This window comes from Anguilla anguilla, chromosome 10 (genome assembly GCF_013347855.1).
Source record: "Anguilla anguilla isolate fAngAng1 chromosome 10, fAngAng1.pri, whole genome shotgun sequence".
Lineage (NCBI taxonomy): Eukaryota > Metazoa > Chordata > Actinopteri > Anguilliformes > Anguillidae > Anguilla > Anguilla anguilla.
The window spans coordinates 19,369,357-19,388,236 of NC_049210.1; the positions used below are offsets into that span (position 1 = coordinate 19,369,357).

General features: G+C 47.8%; 1 protein-coding gene across 1 annotated transcript in view; it reads right to left on the minus strand.

Annotated features, from left to right (window-relative positions):
* Positions 1–18,880, minus strand: part of niban2b (niban apoptosis regulator 2b) — a 45,598-nt gene that overhangs the window by 15,811 nt on the left and 10,907 nt on the right. The window contains exons 2-5 of the mRNA XM_035379749.1: positions 11,955–12,085; positions 9,619–9,747; positions 9,265–9,370; positions 8,678–8,845 (exon numbers count right to left, since the gene is read on the minus strand). Coding sequence (XP_035235640.1) covers positions 8,678–8,845; positions 9,265–9,370; positions 9,619–9,747; positions 11,955–12,085 — 534 coding nt within the window. The remainder of the gene's footprint in view (positions 1–8,677; positions 8,846–9,264; positions 9,371–9,618; positions 9,748–11,954; positions 12,086–18,880) is intronic.

Below are 18,880 nucleotides of genomic sequence, written 5' to 3' on the forward strand. Positions count from 1 at the left end.
AGCCACACACAAGTCAAAGATCACCGTGCGCAATGCCAAGCATCGGTTGGAGTGGTGTAAAGCGCACCGCCATTGGACTCCAGAGCAGCGGAAAAGCGTTCTCTGGAATGATGAATCACGCTTCAGTCTGATTCAGTCTGATGGACGAATCTGTGTTTGGCGGATGCCAGGAAAACACTACCTGCTCAAATGCACAGTGTGAACTGTAAAGTTTGGTGCAGGAGGAATGATGGTTTGGGCTAGGCCCCTCAGTTCCCAGTGAAGGGAAATCTCAATGGTACAGCACGCAGTGTCATTCTAGAGAATTGTGTGCTTCCAACTTTGCGGAAACAGTTTGGGGAAGACCCTTTCCCGTTTCAGCATGACAAAACACCTGTGCAAAAAGCAAGGTCCATAAAGAAATGGTTTGGTGGGGAAGAACTTGAGTGGCTTACACAGAGCCCTGACCTCAAGCCCATCAAACACCCTTGAGATGAACTGGAATACCAACAGCAAGCCAGGCCTGCCCAATGTTTCACTATGCCTGCATTGTAGCTTGTTATGAATGCAGTCATAATGCAGCATAAGCCTAATTATAAACAAAAATACGGTATGTAATGGCCAAAGTCAATAATGTAAGAAATGCAAAGCATTATTATGATGACATGATCAAGTAACAAGTCACTTCACAAATTCTGGTCACTCATGGACATTTTGTGGAAAGGATCATAGCACGCTAGAATTCCCATAGGTGTGGAAGCAACGAATACTGGGAGCAAAGGCAGAGATATATAGAGCCTGGCACGGAACCATAGTACTCTATGTACAATATGAAACCATGTACAGCTGAGCTCTTACATAAGAAGGAACCTGCATTTCATGGCCTGCATAAAGAGATTGTACCAGGAGTGAAGACTGTGGTAGCCCTCAAAGGGAAAGCGTCTTTCAATGAGAACGGTTTCAGTTTATGTCCCCGAAAACACAGTGAACTCTTCAACATACATTCAGTTCCTTTAATCTGGACTGTTCTGATTTTTAAATTCACACATTTGTTGAGAAATGAAATTATTATTATTATTTTTTTTTTTGCCAAGCAGTAGTTTAGGCTTCCACCGTTTATCATTACATGATTGTGTGTCATGACAGAGGAACAGCCTATGGTGGCCTGCTGTTCCTTAGCAGGTGACTCTAGATGTTCACACGCCATTAAATGGTCTAACAATTTTATAGGACCATGATTCCTAGGGAGTGTTATGAACCATGGTGCAGGAGGAAAATTAATAAGAAGCATGCGCATATTCTCACTAGCTGTCCAATGGACAACAGATTTATAAATGTGTCATCTAACCTGACATTACTTGTGAATCACTCCATTACTCACACAGGTATGTAAGCGTTCCCTCTTCCCAATAAAACTGTACTAAACTTGTGACCTGTGTAACAGGAGATTTTTAAAACCCGCTCTCATATCTGCAGATTAAGTTTAGAGTGATTTAGGAGTCCCAGACTCATGCTAAAAATGGCTAAGCTGAAACTCCCTCAAGCACACAATCGCACTGTGGTTTTCCATTTCTTTCCATCGTTCAATAAAGGTGTGCGTGTCTGTGTGTGCGTTTGTGCGTGCGTGGTGTAGTGTAGGTTTGAGCACAATGGAAAAGCTGGTTTGTATCGATTACCTCACTGAACTCCACATGTACGTTAGCTGTAAAACAATCAATATTGCTTTTTTTTCCCCCAATGGGAATTTGAAAAGGACAGTGCACCTCAGTACGTGCGCCTGAGGACCAGGGACCAGGCATCCCATAACGCACCGCGGCAGCAGACTAATTAATTGCCGCCCGCATACCAGACTTCAGTGAGCTCTCAGTCCAAACAGTGCCCCCCCCCCCAGTCAGAGCCGGCTGCTCAAAGGAATGTGAGCTCTGGGCATCGCAGCTTCCTCCCCTCCCCGACCGTCGCCATGACTGCACAGAGGCGGGTCCCAGAAACCCAGGGCCGCTAACGTAAGGCACAGGATGCGGGCGGCTGAGTCTCTTCAAGGGCTTTAAAGCAGACGATAAGAACTGCGAGGCATCCCCACCCGTTCCACAGCCTCCCCCTGCCCCGCCCCCTATCTGAGTGTTCTGATCATTTGTTATTATGAACCTGGTTGTAGGGCTAATGTGGCTTTAGCCATATATGGAATGGCGACGGGTCCCAGAGATTCACTTTGCTGTTCTATGTTCTTTGAGTTAATGGTCACGGTTGGGCCGCTCCTGAAAATGACCAGGTAAATAAATAAATAAATAAATAAACAAACAAGCACTGAGCATGTGCGACAAGACTGTCCAGAGCACGCTCTTGGTTCATGTTGATCTCTAGAGTCGTGCCACACGTCCCCCTTCAAAGTCATCCACAATCCGGCATGGCAGAATGCACAGATATGGTGCGTGACATGTCCCTGTTCATGGGTCAAAATGACACCATAGATATTTTACCACAGACATAACAGACAGTACCATTCTTATTAGCGTTGTAACAGTGATTTATTGAACCCCGCCCCTAAAGACTGTGCGGAATGTAATGGCTTGTTATGACACTCCGGAACAAGGAGGATCACATACCACAAGCGTTTTGGAATTTTCATAATCAAAACCTAAATCTTTTCTTTTTTTTGACTCCTACTTCTAAAAAACCTCAGTAATTGAGATAGACTGTCACAGAGTCATGTTTCTTTTTATTTAAGCAGCTTTGTGCAACCACAATTTGGAAAGACCAATGGTGACTATTGGTCACACTACAATCTGCAATCCCTGCAATATCCTCCATACAGCTAAGCACGTCCTCTGAAACAAGCAGCTAGCTCCTTATTTTAGGTCTGCAGTCCACCAGCTTGGCTGTGCAGTTTTTTTTTGTTAGACTCTACACATATAAATTAACACAGCCTTCTCAAGCTGAGCAGCCACAGGGGGCGCTGTTGCGTGAGGCAAGGCACACACTCAATCCCTCCCTCCCCGCGCGGCTCGAAGTCCAATTATGTTTCCCCACCAGAGGACTGGCAGTGAGCACTGGTACGGTGAGGATTCTGACCGTTCTGTTTTTGTTGGAGAAATGACCTTTGCATTTAATAACCCAGCACTAAAACGCAGAACACCACAGAGGCCCCGGGAGATGTCTCCGCAGGCATTAAGCGGATATTCCTGCAGCTCGAGGCGTGAGTGCTGGGAAGAGGAATGGCTGGTGACAGCAGGCCGAAACGCATTCAGAGAGCCTCCCCTCCAAAACGACAATAAAACACATAAAAATTCACATTCCATTAAAAGTCTCCTCCAACACTCGCACTGCTGCCACAGTACTTTCTTCCTGATACGTGACTGTCCAGATTTCTGCAGACTGAGGTACCATTCTCTACCCTAACCAGGTACTGACTCTTTCACGGACCGAGCCGCCGGACCGAATCTAAACGTTAAACGTTGGTATGATCAGCAGCAGTCTGACTGCTGGCGAGAGAAAGCTCACAGGCCTCAGCTCCCTGGTCTGTGCACACAGCAGTTCTCCTGTGCATTCAGGGGCCTATTCAAATAAACTCAAATTGCATGACTGTTTGCAGGCAATTGTATTAAAAGAAAAATGACATACCGAAACGGCGTAAGCATGTGGGCAGAATTATATCATTAAGACTTTGGGACGAGGGGGGGGGGACGGGGGTAATACGATTGAGAATACAGGAGCATACTGCATTGTCAGGAGAGAAATAACCCCTTGTCCTTTGTGCTGGCTGCAGGGCAGGAAACTTATACACAGAATATTCTAGAAGCATTACGGCTGGCATGGCCTCTGTCTCTTGCACACTCAGATTTCTAACTGTGTGAAGGGAGAGAAATGTCCTTGTCCCTGCCTCGGGTCTGAATGAACAGTTACAGCAGGTGGCAGTGCAGCAGAGACCAACAAATGATCAACATGAGACTGAATGTTTTACACATCCCAGAACAAACCTACTAAAGAAAAACAAGAACAAAAAACAATAATTAAAAAATTATAAATGTTTAGAGTGTGTATGTCTAAAAAGTGAAAATAATTATTAATTCAAAGTGGAACAAAATTAAAGTTTTAAATTGATCATTATCTTATAAGTTTCTGCACTTCTACCAAGCACCAATAGGGGCCGTTTCCCTATGCACTCCAGGCAGTGCTCTCATTGTTGCATTGATCTCAATTTCCCCCAAAAGGAAAACTGAACAGATGGTGTTACAACTGAATCAGTCAAACAAAGAGAACTTGTCTCTTCATCAAAGCAGCTATCCGTGAGAATTAACCAGAAGCATGTTTACATCATCTGTTGCTGTGGAGACCAGGTAAAATACTGTGACTTCATACAAGTGGCATTTCTAGTCGTGACTACCTTTAGCTGTGTACACAGGAGTCTGGACACCTGAACAGATACAAAACCAGGCATAAATGTTTAACTTTGGCCCAAATGTGTCATGCTAAATATTTCTCAATCTTGCTTGAGTCAGTGTATTGCAAAAGCTATTTGAATTAATGTCCATTATCTTCCTTGGATTCAATATAAACCAACTTAAATCCAGCTTCTAAATTTCCTCTGTATTAGGATTGCCAAATTGCAGGGCGGGCCCATCACTAGAAGATCCCCTGTCAAATTAAAAGCGCACAGACTAGCATGTGCTCTCCTCTGAGGCACGTGCTGCCAGCTACCTCTTCTCCTAAGTCGTTAATCCTCCAGGTGAGTAGCACAGATGATGCATCAGAAGAAGGCACAGGCAGACTGCCAATCACCAGAAGGGTCACTTTTGCTTGATGAGGCGGAGTCAAGGCTGCTGACCAATGCCCTCCCACCTGGGAGACACTACAGCCAATAACGAACCGCCTGACCATCAGTTGCTTCCTTTCTTCCCCCCAAATAAACATGAACCTCCAACAAGCCACTACACGGCAACTACATAACGAAGCGATTTTAACCAAATTAACTCAACATCTGACCTTTTTTTGGTGTTTTTATTTTCATTCATGATAAATCTGTCCAGGGCTGATGAATTTGAACTTTGCGACAGCGAGTAGACCCGTTATGTCCACACAGCTGTTCGCAGCGCGGGGAACGCGGGACGTTCTCAGCGGTATCGGGGCTGGGGGGTCGGGGGGCCGGGAGGCTGGGTGGCGGTGGGTGGCCAGTGTGTTTTGACTTACGGCCCTGCTGAGTGGAGCCGGTGTCGACCGCCTCCGTCACATCAAAGGAACGCCCGGATTAGCGCTAGCACAGCGAGCCCTGGGCTCGCTTCTCTCACAGAACTGCCCTGCGCCAGACTGGCAGAGAGCTGCTCTCCAACCGTACGTTCAGGAACGGCCCGATGCGCCAGGCCTGCAACAGCCACCTCACCCAAAAAACTAAGAAAACAGCCAAAACAACCCTTCTTTAAGCTGAAGGATTTGCAGAAATTAGGCCTTCTGCATACCCATTTGAAGAGGAGTGGCCAACTGACACACATCCACAGATAATTCCCTCCACAAAATTTGGAACCAAGAACAATCCTTGCCCAGGTGTTATTGGTATTATTTTTTAAATATATATACACATCTTCCTCCTGCCTTTCCTCCAAAAACTCAGAAAAATACCTCTGGCCTGTAGTTACTTCCACACAAATGTGCTACCCACCCTTATTAGGGAAAAGAAATGCGACGGACAGATTTTTGGAAGGAGACGCGCAGGAGGAGAGCTGACCTAAGCGAACACCGAGAGGAGTGTGTTTGGCGAGAGGGCGTAACGGGCATGTGGCGAGAAGAGTCATAACACCCCCCCCCCCCCCGCAGCCCTCAAACTCTGGGAGAAATGTGCATTCCCTCTCCAGAATTCGTGAGTTATGGCCGCTTCGGACCGAGAGGGAGCGGGAGGTGGAATTCCGTCTGGCGCCCCCCGTCGTGCCGCGCGGACTGCCATCGCGTACGGGTGGAAGCTCCAGAATGATAGGTGGAGGGAGGGGGGGGGGGGGGGCGGGTGGAGGGGGGGGTGGAGGTGTTCAGGCATGACTGAGGGGAGCACAGGCTGCTTCCCTTCTGCATGCTAGCGAAGGGGAGTGGGGGAGGCACAGAGGAGGCTGGAGAACAGGATTTCGGGGGACGGGGGAGGGTGGGGTGGGGTGGGGGAGCAGGGAAAGTAGAAATGTACGTGAGAAGGCGATGAGTCACCAAAACTCTCCACATGTGCAATTCTTCACACGGCTGTGTAACTGACGAAGCAGTTCTGGTTAAATATCCTTCTCAAGGGTTATGCAAAGGGTATGATTTCGCGTTACATTATGGAGACCATTTGAGGTAAAATGGTCCCCCGGAGAGACATGCCTGTCCAGTTTGCCAGAAGGGTAATACCTTCATCAAGTACTGAACACCCCTCTCCATTTACAGTTGCACAGAGACACAGCCAATCAGAATAATGAGACGCCAGTGGAATACATTCCACATTTTAGCCATCTGGAGAAATTCGATCCAGAGTTATATAAGACAGGTGGGACGCTAACTAAACCGAGGTACATCTTCAGGGCTTGAAGGCTGCATGCCTGTGCAGGTACAGTGCTCTAAGCTCAGGAGGAGCGCCACCTCAAAGGCAAGCGCGTGAAAGGAAAAAAAACAAAAAAAATCTTCAAGTTTCTTCACACACAAAATGGAGCAGCAGGACTGTACGATCAGCTAGAACACTATCCCTCAATGCAGACCTGAACCCAGAACAGAATTCCGACCAATGGCACTGCTGACTGTGGCCACCAGTCCTGCGGGGTGACATACTATTGGCAGTATCGTCACCCAGTGAGGAAGGGTTTCAGTCGGCAGGGTAGCTGCTCTTTAAACTCGTCGAGGAGTCAGACTGTGCCATTTTCAGAAGGCAGTTCTCCAGGACGACTGTGCAGCTCGGCTGGTGAACAGCAGAGTGAAAAGAACCAGCTGGCTGCACAGCATGTATGCATTTTGTGTAATGGAGGACAAAATGGAGACTGAGCATTCTGCCAGGCCTACTACCATAAATGCAGTAAAAAAGACTGATAAATGCACATCCGAACCAGCGACGCAGGTGCAGGATAGAAGAACAACAACGAGGAAAAAGGCAACCACATGCCGGAGTCCACACAGCCCACCAGCAGCTCCCAAATAACCAAGAATTCACTCTAAAATGCACCACAATGATCATCATTGACAAAGACTGCACTAGTTGATCTTGTGGTACACTTTAAAGAGAATTCCTGGTTGTTTGGGAGCTGATGGTACAGTGGAATCCTGCAATTATCAGTCAAATTCTAAATTAGGATTGGGATTAGCAAAAACATTTTCATTAAAATAAGTTTAAAAAAATAACATCATACAGCAATTAGCTTTGTTGTTAGCTGCGTACATAAAGACTTCTTTAAAGACCAGAAGTACACCAAATAAATTAAAAAAACTGCCTATAAAACCTTCAGTGACCTTCCAAATAATTCCTTAAAGGACGTGTCACTGCCAATCCTTTGATGAGACATGTCCCATCAAAAAAAAAAAGACTCATTGGATTTTTGGGAAATGTTTTAATTCCTACACTTTTATTTCCACGCCTTGTCATGACCAGACATGCTGACACACCGTAAGAGCTCACTTTATTTTAAGCTGCATCAGTTGCTAATATTAATTTAAATGACAGCGCCAGTCACATGGGAGGTACTGCCCATGGAATACCCCTTCATTAACTGATTTAAGACCATTTTATTGAAGGCTCCAATGTGTTCTTTCCTAACTTAACATCTCGTGAAAGAAACAGTAACACTGTTACTGTTCCTGTTAAGAAGCTTCTGGGAATGCAGGCCTGAGCATGCACTGTCCCCTCCTGCATATTTCCCAATATCTCCTCATTGCTGTGATTTGTGTCTCACCGCAGCTGCTATTTTACCCCTCGCTATGACATCACGAGAAACCTGACACCCACTGTAAAAGTTCCACATTCTGTGGAACCAGATAACACAGCAAACAGCAGGTCTTCATGGAGAGATGTTAATGTGTGTACACAATACCTGAGTACTTCATGATACACTCGGCACCAAAGACCAATGGCCTAATGACTACTTTCCACATTAATCAATGCAGGATTAAGTACTCCATTTACGTGGGCTTGCGTTTGCGGTAATGTTTGTAGTCTGATCGAGGCGACTCCCTTTCATGCAATGCCTGCTACTTCAAAAACCAAACAGCAATGAGAACAGGGGCTTTCGATGGACAGCACACCTGAACTTCACCAACGTCTGATGTGCAACAAACACTAAAGGTAGCTCCAATGCCACTAAACACAATAGATGCAATCCCACCACACAAACTTCTTATGCTTTGCAGCTAGTGAATGTGAACCTAATCCACAGTACCCAAACTACTGTGAGAGGAGGCCAGCAATTTGCATTCCATAGGAGCAAATCTCCACCCGACCTACATCCTCCTGAGCAACATGATCATTTCAGCTCATTTGAAGAAGGTGCAAGTTTTCACAGGAAAATCGCGTACACACCCCTACATTTGGAGGCGTTTGTATTTGCTGAGGTTGAGGCACTCAACTGCCAAGAAGCCAAGGCTTCCCCTTGTGGTTTTCTCATTGCAAACAGCATTGCAGAAACGGAACGGGCGATAAGTATTCCGTTGCCTAAACTTAATCACGGTTGGGTGCGCGTCCGCACGCTTCGGCGTGCGTTAGCCTCACCGTCGTTGGTGTGTCTGACGCAGTCCTGGAAGACGGCGTGCCATTTCTCCTGCTCCTTCTCCGAAGTGACGCAGAAGTAGAAGTGGCGCGCGTACGGGTGCCAGAGGATCAGGGGGAACTTCGTCGCACACTTCAGGAAGGGAGAGCTGCTGGCCTTGGCATTCACACCTGAAGTTAAAGTTAAAAAAAAAACAAACATGCATGAAGACATACACACGTGCACGCATACACACGCACATCTGCACACACTAATACATACACTGTTAGCAGAACCAAAGGAAAACTGGCTGGACCACAGGCATGTTATTGTTATAATCATCGGCAGCTAAAGCTGTCCCTTAAAAAGGACGCACTGTAAAATCAGAAATCATTTCTACACTGCTCCCTTTCACACCCTTCCTCTCCTCATTCCCTCCCTCCTTTGCTCTCCTCCTCCTTCAGCCCTTATCCCTTCCTCCTACTTGCTTCCTCTTCCCCCCCTCCACTTCCTCTCCAGTCCTATCTCCTCCCATCTACTCACAATCTTCACTTTGCCCCTCCCCTTCCTCTGTCTGCCACTCAGTCGGCCCCGCCCCCTCCTCGCTCACCTGGCAGGCTGTTGCTGAGCAGCTCCACGTACTGGTCCATGGAGGTGAGCACTCTGTACCCGGCGCAGTTGATTGTTGCTTTAGGCTGCAGACCCCTCTCATAGGCCTGTTCAGAGGGCCAAAGCCAGAGCACAGCTTAAGGAACAAACACGCTATTCAAACCGCCAACTACAAAAGCACCGATATGCATTTTTTTGTAGCAAGCAAGGATGCCACTCAATACCAGGTTTTGCTGCCTGAAGATAAAAATGTAGACATTTTGTCACAATGACACAAAAGAGCATGCGTCCAGGTAGCTCGCACAGGCCCAAGGATAACGGTGTGCGCAAAGAGTGGAACAGACTTCATACTCACCATCTTGTTTTCGAAGTACTGGATCTTGTAGGTGTCTGGCACAAAGAAGAATCGGTTACGCCATTTCTTGTTCTCCTCCAGGTATTGGAAGAGGGCCCCCGAGAAGATGGATTTGTCCTTCAGGGGCACCTGTGTGTCGGGGGGGGGGGGGGGGGGGGGGGGGGGGGGGGGGGGGGGGGGGGGGGGGGGGGGGGGGGGGGGGGGGGGGGGGGGGGATGGGTGTGTCAAGCACAGGCTCCTGAACCAATGACACTGTGGTACAGACTGTGATGTCAAAGGCAGAGCAATGGTGAGAAGTGGCTAAATCGGACAGTGACAAAGCTAAGCTGCCTAGTTAGGAAAATGCATTCTATTAAATGGATGTGATGGGCATTATAATCCAGATGCACAGCAATGTGGGCCTTTTAGGTCTTGCTAGATTTGTACTGGGCAGAAGCTCAACTCATTGCACCCACCCGCTATTATTAACACCTAGAAGAGCTCAAATTAAAAATCATCGGGAGTGTTAATTAAATAAAACATCCTTTAGATTTTCACATTCATTTCAGCAAACACATTCGCTTGTGTGTGCCCCCGTTAGGTGAATCAGCATTTTTAGAGCATTTTGGGAGTGTCCTCTAATTCCACCAGGAGACACGCTACAGGGTAGCACTTCAACACCTTAAATTAATTTACGCTTGAGGGGCACGGGAGGTCAGTGCCAGAGTCACATTACTCCCATGTTTACATCCTCGCACGCCCACCCAGCGTCTGTCAGCCGTCTCAGGATCACAGCCTCCCGTAAATCACTGCCAATCGCCCCGAGCCTGAGCAGCTCTCACTCAGCACCGGTAAGGGTAACCTGTGCGGCCAAGGCTAGAAACTGACTGAACCGGCAGACTTCTGACAACGCATGACACGAGCCCCATGTATGCATCTGCCTCCAAACAAGTGTCAAAAATAAAAAAACATTAAAAAGAGAACCTCGGCACTCCACCGGTCAGTCCAGCACCGCATGGGTAGGGCAGCATGCCAGTGTGAATCCACACGCATCTGAGAGTGCAAGAATCTGCTCATGTATGTGCATCAGCGCGTGTGTGTGTATGTGTGTGTGTTTATGCATGTAATGCATATAAAGTACTTATAAATACATGCTTGTGTGTTTATGCGTGAGAGTGCCATTGCGTTTCTTCGTTATTGTATGTACATGTATATATTATTTGTATTTGTATGTGAATGCGTGTGATTCATGCATGCGTGCATTTGCGCGCACGTACGTGCATGCGTGCGTACACTATGTGCGTGTTTTCCGTGGAGAGAGCAGAGTGTTAATGGGCTGCAGCAGGCTCCGCGGAGATTACCCTGAGCGCTCTGATGACAGGGCGGTGACGGAGGACTCGGCACAGCGATAATTACGCCCGCGTTAGGGAGCTGTGTTTAACGAGCCTCCGGATAGGCGAGCGGAAATCGCCGCGCGCCCTCCTGGTTTAGGGGGGAATCAGCGGCAAGCCGCAACCAGGAAGCCCACCGTTCCCTCTCCTTTCATGTGGGGTATGTACAGTACCTGGCCACCGTGCAGGTAATCACTGTTCTCCCAGCCCTCACAAACAACTCTCCTGTGAGGTGGGTGAAGAAGAGAGACTAAACCACCCTTTTCAGCCCTGAGGTAGTAATTTTAAAGAAAGTAGTAGTTCTAAAGAACTGCAGCTCTTTGAAGACCGACTTTTTCTTTTCTACCTCGTTGGGTAGAAAATTGAGACCCTTACACATTGTGTGTGCCATGGCTGATGGGTTCAAACGTGACACTGGAAAAGCCGGTTTATTAAACACGTTATCTTGCGTCCGCTTGTCACCTGCAGAACGCCGTGCTTTAAGCTTTCGGCCCAGGAGAAACGACTGATCGGTTAAGTCCAACGGTAAATTCAGAAATTTGCCACGGGGCCCTGGTGGGGAGCGGAGGAGGGAACAAGGATGGAGATGGAGGACAGGCATGCAGCCACAAGTATTTGCCAGAAATCACTAATCCATTAACAAAAAAAATATAACAGAAATGTACAAAATTCAATCTGGTTTTACAATACTTTCCCATCCCATCCCATTTTCCCATGAAGATTAGGAGCCCTGAAAGTGACATTTCACTGAAATCATTAAACACTGAACTGAACCCCCAAAGCAGACATTTCACTGGTATCAAACTGTCTGAACGTGCAAGTGAGCGCACATCCCTTTGCAGTGAGTCATTATGTACACAGAAAGGACTGGGATTTCACACGGTCTTGGGGAAAGGAAAACAGGGAATCCTGATAAGGGGGGGGTTAGGGGGGGTCAGAGACGGTCCGAGCGAAGCCGCTCCTTACTTTTCGGTGCAGCAGCTGTGGCTGGGGTCCCTCGTTCCCCTCGAACTCGAAGCGCAGGCTGTTGACGAGGGCCAGGGCATACTGCTGCTCGTACAGACGGCCGAAGTCGCCCATCACCTCGCCCGTCCGAGCTGTGGAGGGAGAGAGAGGGAGAGGGAGAGGGACAGAGAGAGAGAGAGAGGGACAGAGAGAGAGAGAGAGAGAGAGAGAGAGAGAGAGAGAGAGGTCCATTAGGTTGAAAGGCACAGGTGGTGTTCACAGTCTCACAAATGTGTCCGTGTTGCGGTACCATCAGCAGTTGCGCGATTGGCAGCACGGTGAAGGTGACACAATGGAGACAGTGTCTACACTGTGGGGCCTGATGTTTATGAGCAGGTATGGTATGGCATGCACCCAAATGGCAAGCCGTTACTTTGACAACAAGGAAAGCAAAGACACAATGATGGCACATCACATAATTTATTCAGCAGATGCTACGTTATTGTAGGCAACTTAGATCAATGACATTGAATACATTTTCCATTTATAAGGCCGGATATTAACTGGAGCGGTCTAAGTTAGGCAATCTTGCTTGAGGGTACATTACAGTAATGCGCAGCCATGGCTTCAAATCTACAATCTTCTGTTAATAAGTATAAGGAAGCACAAATCCTAAAAAGCCTATGAAAACGACCAAGTTCACAGGAAAGATTCTGTACATCAGGATTGCTTACTGGATGAAATGAATGCTTTGACACCTTTTCACTCATTTTTTAGTGTTACTCAAAGAAAAAAAAAAAAACCATACAGATTAAACCCCACCTCAGTTATCTCAAAATTCCTATTCACCAAAAATAAAACTTCCTCTTTACATTTATCTCACTGTGGAAGTAGATGTTAGCCTAAATCACAGATTTTCTGAACATCTGACGTGCAGGATAGTTCCGTAACGCCCACAGTGTTGACCTAATCTGGCCTCCGGAGTGGATCCGGCCAGACGGCAAAGGAAGTTGGCAGGAAAACAAAGTGGCTGATCATTAACTTGTTTTGAGAGGCTGGGGAAGGCCTGGCCTTTAAGGTTTCGCCTGGAAGTCATCCGATAGGAGCTACTTGGGCCACCTTTGTGAAGCCCTGGCCTGGAGGACATCGTTTCCAGTGTGAATCCAGGAACCTGGCTGTTTAACTCTCGTCTGTTTGTTTAGCATCACAGTATCTGCCCTGTGGCTCTAGAGATGCATTGTGGGAGGGGCCTGGGTGACTGGAAGACATGGGGCCCTCTTAGGATTGAGGAAATTGTCCCCCTCCCTCCCCAGCGGTGGTTGCTGGTGTGAGGTTAGAAACCAATAAAAACCCAGGCTGACCAATAACAACCTTCCTGCGCGACGCTACGGTCAGCTGCACGTCACCCTGTGAGGTCGTCGGCCACAGCCGATTCGACACCAGGCCACAGCGACCCAACCGCAGAGTCTGAAACTGGCCCCGCCCACCCGCTAAATGTGGGCAGATTACGTCAGTGTCGGGTGAACGTCGCATTCGTTAGGCTACTCTGATTGGACGTGTCTGCAGCCTGCTTTTGTCGCCAGTTGTGACACCTGCTAGAGCTGTATCGGACCGTGCACTGAAAACCGGCCCCTTAGCAGGGCGATCCACCGAGCAGCCCTCTCATTCAATTTCCTTCTGGCCGACAGTATCTGGTAATTGCCAAATTGCCACCTCTGACATTAATCAAAGGCACACGAAGAACAAACTGTACCGAGGAAGCACCTGCCAAACCTCCGGAGACTCTGCAGTAAGAACAGCTTCACAGAGTCACTCAACGCCTGGCTCTTGGCTCGGTCTGGACTATGATCTGTGGGAAACAGCAGCACCCAGGACTGGGCTGGGCTGGGCTGGGCCTGGGGGGGGGTTGCGCAGCGGTTAGAGAGCTGGGCCTGCGTCCAACAGACTGCAGGCATCCGAACCTGGGCAGGGCACTATTCAAAAATAAACACTTCACAAAATTCTATCATCAACCATCAATCAATACACTTCATTCAACCACCTACAAAATTGATAATATCTGAAAAATGATCTGTGCAACTCAACCTTGATATGTATTTACCCTGCAAATTAATAACAGATAAAGCTAAGTTGAGAAATAAAATAGCTGGAGAGTTTAAAGGCACCGCAAATAACATTCATAAGAAACAGGCAAAACCACCAGAGACCTGAGGGGAAGGCATGCTTGTTTACAAAGCAGGTTTTTTTTTTTTTGTACGGTACAGGCTACTGTTCTTCCATCGAAAATATTTCACATTTAAAAGTCGGTGCACAAACACAGGACAAACCTGCTATTACCAGAGCGCTCTCACACACAGTAAACATGATGCTGCTTGCCGATTATGCTCATGCGTGCCAGCTATTCCCTGAATATTCCAATATGGCAATGGGTTTGCTGCTCCGAGCTCATCTGTTCAGCATTGAGGTAAAGCAGAATTTTGAAGTGGGGGTTGGGAGTTGGGCTGTGGTTTTAGAAAAAGTAATGAAAGATGGATCATATTAGATCCATGCAGACAGTGTATAATTAAGCACTCTGGTAAAGCCATTGGGACCTTGGAAATGGAAATGGGAATAGGAATGTGTGTGTGTGTGTTGTGTGTGTGTGTGAGAGAGAGAAAGAGAGTGTGAGAGTGCACGTGAATGTGTGCGAGAAACAGAATGAAAGAGACATTACTCCCGTAATGCATGCATTACGGGAGTGTATACTGGTGCCTGTACAGTAGCCGCTGCAGATCACATCGTGATGTCAGAGCTGCCCTGAATCTCTCCCTGCTGACAGAAACTGTGCCGTTTCCTGAACAGAAGACCTGAGGCCCTCTGAACAGAGGAACCGTAATGCTGGAGAATGCAGGGATGCCAGCTCCACAGGCCAACATGGTTGGCATAAGACCACCAGCATCAGATAGATGCATGCGTAACAGAACAAATTTGCATGATTTCCCTCTTTCTTTTACGCAGCCAGACATCTCCTGAAGAAATGCAGATATTGGATTTGAACCGGCAGCCCTGTGGTAACTACCTCATTTCCACACGTTAAAAACCACACTCACAATCACTCACATTAGAAAAGAAAATACATGTATGCAGCCCACCCACCGCTTTCTTAATTCAATTCAATTCAATTCAGGTTAATCAGCAAGACACGCTGTAGCCACCTTCACACATGGAACATGGAGCATATTAACTTGTCCGGCAACGATAGTGTTTATACAGCCAATGACTATCCGTTATTTTAACAGGTTAATTGCATTCATAAATGCTGGTGCCATTACTGTTGTCTGAACAAGTGGCTGTCAAATACTCGAAAATAGTTGAGGATGGTCAAGAGCATGACCAAGATCTATACAGTCCCAGAGACATTTGACTGTTAACTTAGGGCTTCTAGCCAAAGAAGCCAGCTAACGTCAATTTGTTTGCTGATGAAGACAAAGTGAATCCTAACAGCTGCCACGTCCTGCCACAGTTTAATGTGCACATACACCCACAGGAACTTCAGAAACTTCTGTAAAACTATATGACATGAATGTACGTATGCACTGTGTAGCTTGTAAGTGAGGTATCATTTATTTTGTGCACAAGCTCTGTTTACTTTCTTTATTTTTTGCAGTAGCAATAAAACAGTGTAGTGGAACAGATGGCTTGGAGAAACAAGTCCAGTTTTGTGCGCTTGAACCGTTAATGTGACACCTCAGCACTCAGGCATTTCAACTTAACGAGGTCGCTGACAAGTCACGCGATAGGGTGACGGCATCCTGAACAAACGGGTCTATTTAGCGTTCAGTGATTGGGGGCCAATTTAAGTCCGATAGGGGCCGAAAATACCCTGCTGGCATACGCCCTTTGAGAAAGCGGAAGGCTCCCAATCATGTTCCACTTTCCATCAGCAACTTCCTACAGCAGATTTAAACTATGACATCACACCACTGCTGCCCAGTGGCTACTGAGGAGCCAATCCCCAGGGCTGCTGAGGCAGAACACCATATAGCTTATCTCACATGCGAGCGCAAACGGGCGCACGTGTGCACACGAGCGCACCGGAAGGCTGGGGTTCTTCGGTTCGGACAGCGCGGTCACGGACTCTCAGCCAATGGGGGAGACGGGGAGGAAGCCCCAGCGGAATGCGGTTCTCGAGAGCTCGGGGTGGGGGGGCGGGGGGGGGACGAAAGTCTCTAACGCCAAAGGCAGAACAAAAGCTGGAAATGTGGTCAGTGGTAAAGCACCCAGACAGCAGCAGAGGGAGGGGGAAGAGAGGGAGGGAGAAAATATGGAGAAATTGCAATACGCGAGGCTCGCTCTATAATCACGCAGCGGATGGCTTTACTGTCCGTGAAGAAACGCAGGTACTGGAAGGAGAGGGGTGATGAAGGACTGAGAGTGGAGGACAACAGTGGCACAGAAGAAGCCAATTTAGGAGCTGTGAGGAAGCGCATGATCGGGTGTGTATGTGAGTGTGTGTGTGTGCGCGCCTGTGTGCAAGCAAGTGACTGAGTGAAAGGAAAATGTGTGTGAGAGAGAGAGGGAGAGGGAGAGGTGTGTGTGCACACACGCATGTGGTACTGAGTCACTCCGACTGAGCTCCATGTGATCTTGAGCTCCCTTCCCTCTTGTACTTCATTACTTTAAATTGTCGGGGGAGGGTTCAATCTACCCTCTATGGCGCTCTGTCCTTTATGTTAAATAGCACTTGTATACCAAAGAGTATTTTTATATCAATCTGTGGAGAGTGAGAATTCCTTGTTGAGCATGACTGCAGCCATCCAAACAAAGAAAAAGAATCCATGGCCATTTAAGAGCCGTGTAGCTCAGCTCTACCCTGACCTGTACACGGTAGAGTTCACCCATAAATCTAATCTAAAGGGGAGTACAGCATCACACCTAAATATGAGCAAACTCACTGCAGACACATCGCCCTGTGAGCCAACAGATGTGCCTTCATACACTAAGGACTGTACGTAGACTAACTGTAAATCTAACTCTGGCACATTGCTCTTTCTTGAACATCTACACAAATATGTGTACACACAATCACTGTACGGAACACATACAATCCCATACTGAGACAAAACATGAAAAGTAAGTTTGCACCTTTATATCACAGTGCAAGCCAGGGCATGGGTTAACATATATGAGCTCACTTCAGGATAGATTAGTTAGCTGCATGCCCCATGGATGGGTCAGTGTCCTCAACAGTATATTTATGTATGACTGCCAAATAACTGTTTATAACTGTGTTACTTTGTCAACGGTTCAGACATTGCTCCTGGCTGTTGAATTAAGCCTGTACACGTGCGTACGCATGCAAGTGCGTAGCTTCTTATGTGTAGGTGCGTTCATATGCAAGCATGTTCGTTTGTATGCGCACTTGCATGTATCTATCTGTCAATCAGCGGACGCGTGCAGTCTCTGGGAGGTGTTAACATCATATTCTGAGAAAAAGGGTGCTTCTAACTGACATAAACTACTTAACCAGCCGATAACTGAGGAAACAAACCAAACTAACCGCTAGTCTGCACCGCGCTGAAGAGCACACGCATGTGCCGAACCCGGCGCGGTGTAGCAAAGAGGTCATTTACTATGAGGACGATATGAATCCCTTCTCTCCTGGGGCCTAAACACAGCCGCACTCAGTGTAAACACAGCCCTGCTAGTGGCCAGCGCTGGAATCCGTCAAACGCAAGGCCCGGCCATCCAGACAAGAGACGAGGAAAGAGCTGAACGGAACAGAACCAAAACCTAAACCCAAACCTACGCACACAATCTAATCTGGAGATCGACCGCAGCTCTACCGCACAGCGGTAAGTCTGGTTACCTATTGACAGTTAATGACCAGAAAGAGCGAGATAAGGAAGGCACTTCCTTATTTGATAGAGTGACAGTGAAGTGTTTTGGCACTGATAGCACATAGTGTGGAAGCAGCGTTCAGTCACCGTTAACAGCACGAAAGGCGCATTTTGGCACTGGCGGCAGATAAGACAAAAGGGAGAGCCTTTAGACATTTGTTCAAGAGAACACAGTGTGCTGGGGAGGCAGTGAACAATGCGTTAACCACGCTTCAGCTGACTAACAGTGCGCCACTGATGCAGCGAGGGCCAGATCAAAGACTGCAGGGGGGGGTGGGGGGGGGGGTGGGGGTGGGGGGGGGGGTTGGGGGGGGCGGTGGAAGGGAAACCACCAAATTCGGTGAGAGATGAGTGGGGACGGACAAAAGGAATTGGGACGATGACACAATCACGGCAAATTAAGGGACGGCCATGCCACAGAACTCAGTCAGCCAAACAAATCAGCTTGTTTAGAAAATGTTCCCAGAATTGCTGACGGGGGCTGCGGAGGTTAAACTTTTGGGGGGGGGGGGGGGGGGCTGGGAGGCAGAGCTCATTTTCTGGAGTGAGTCACGCAGTGGGGGAGCCGGCGTGCTCTGGTCCGTATGGTAGGAATGGGAAGACTGTGATGATGAGCTTGTCCCCCTGTCTGCCCAGTTCCCTCTCAACACCTCCAGCTCTCTCACTGCAATATACTGCAGTACTGATGACGCCACACTGAATGAGAATCCTCCCGCTTTCCAAGCTACAGCACAACCACAAACAGACAGACAGACGGACAGACAGACAGACAGACACACGCATGGCACACGACACACACTGTGCCAGCTGGAGCTCCTAAAACAACGGAGGATGCCGTAGAGACAAGACAGGTCTTTGTGACCGGACATTCCAGGCTAGTAAGAAATCCAAATAATAAAAAGACAGAAATTAATTTTAAAAAGCGCAGGAGTACATTGTAGTCCTCCCAGACGAGCAGGAACTGAACCACTCGGCCAAACTCGAGACAGCGTTCTGGCACAGTGCCTCCACACACCGACGGGCATTAACGTCTCATATCTTCAGTGAATATCCCCGCTGTTCAGAAGC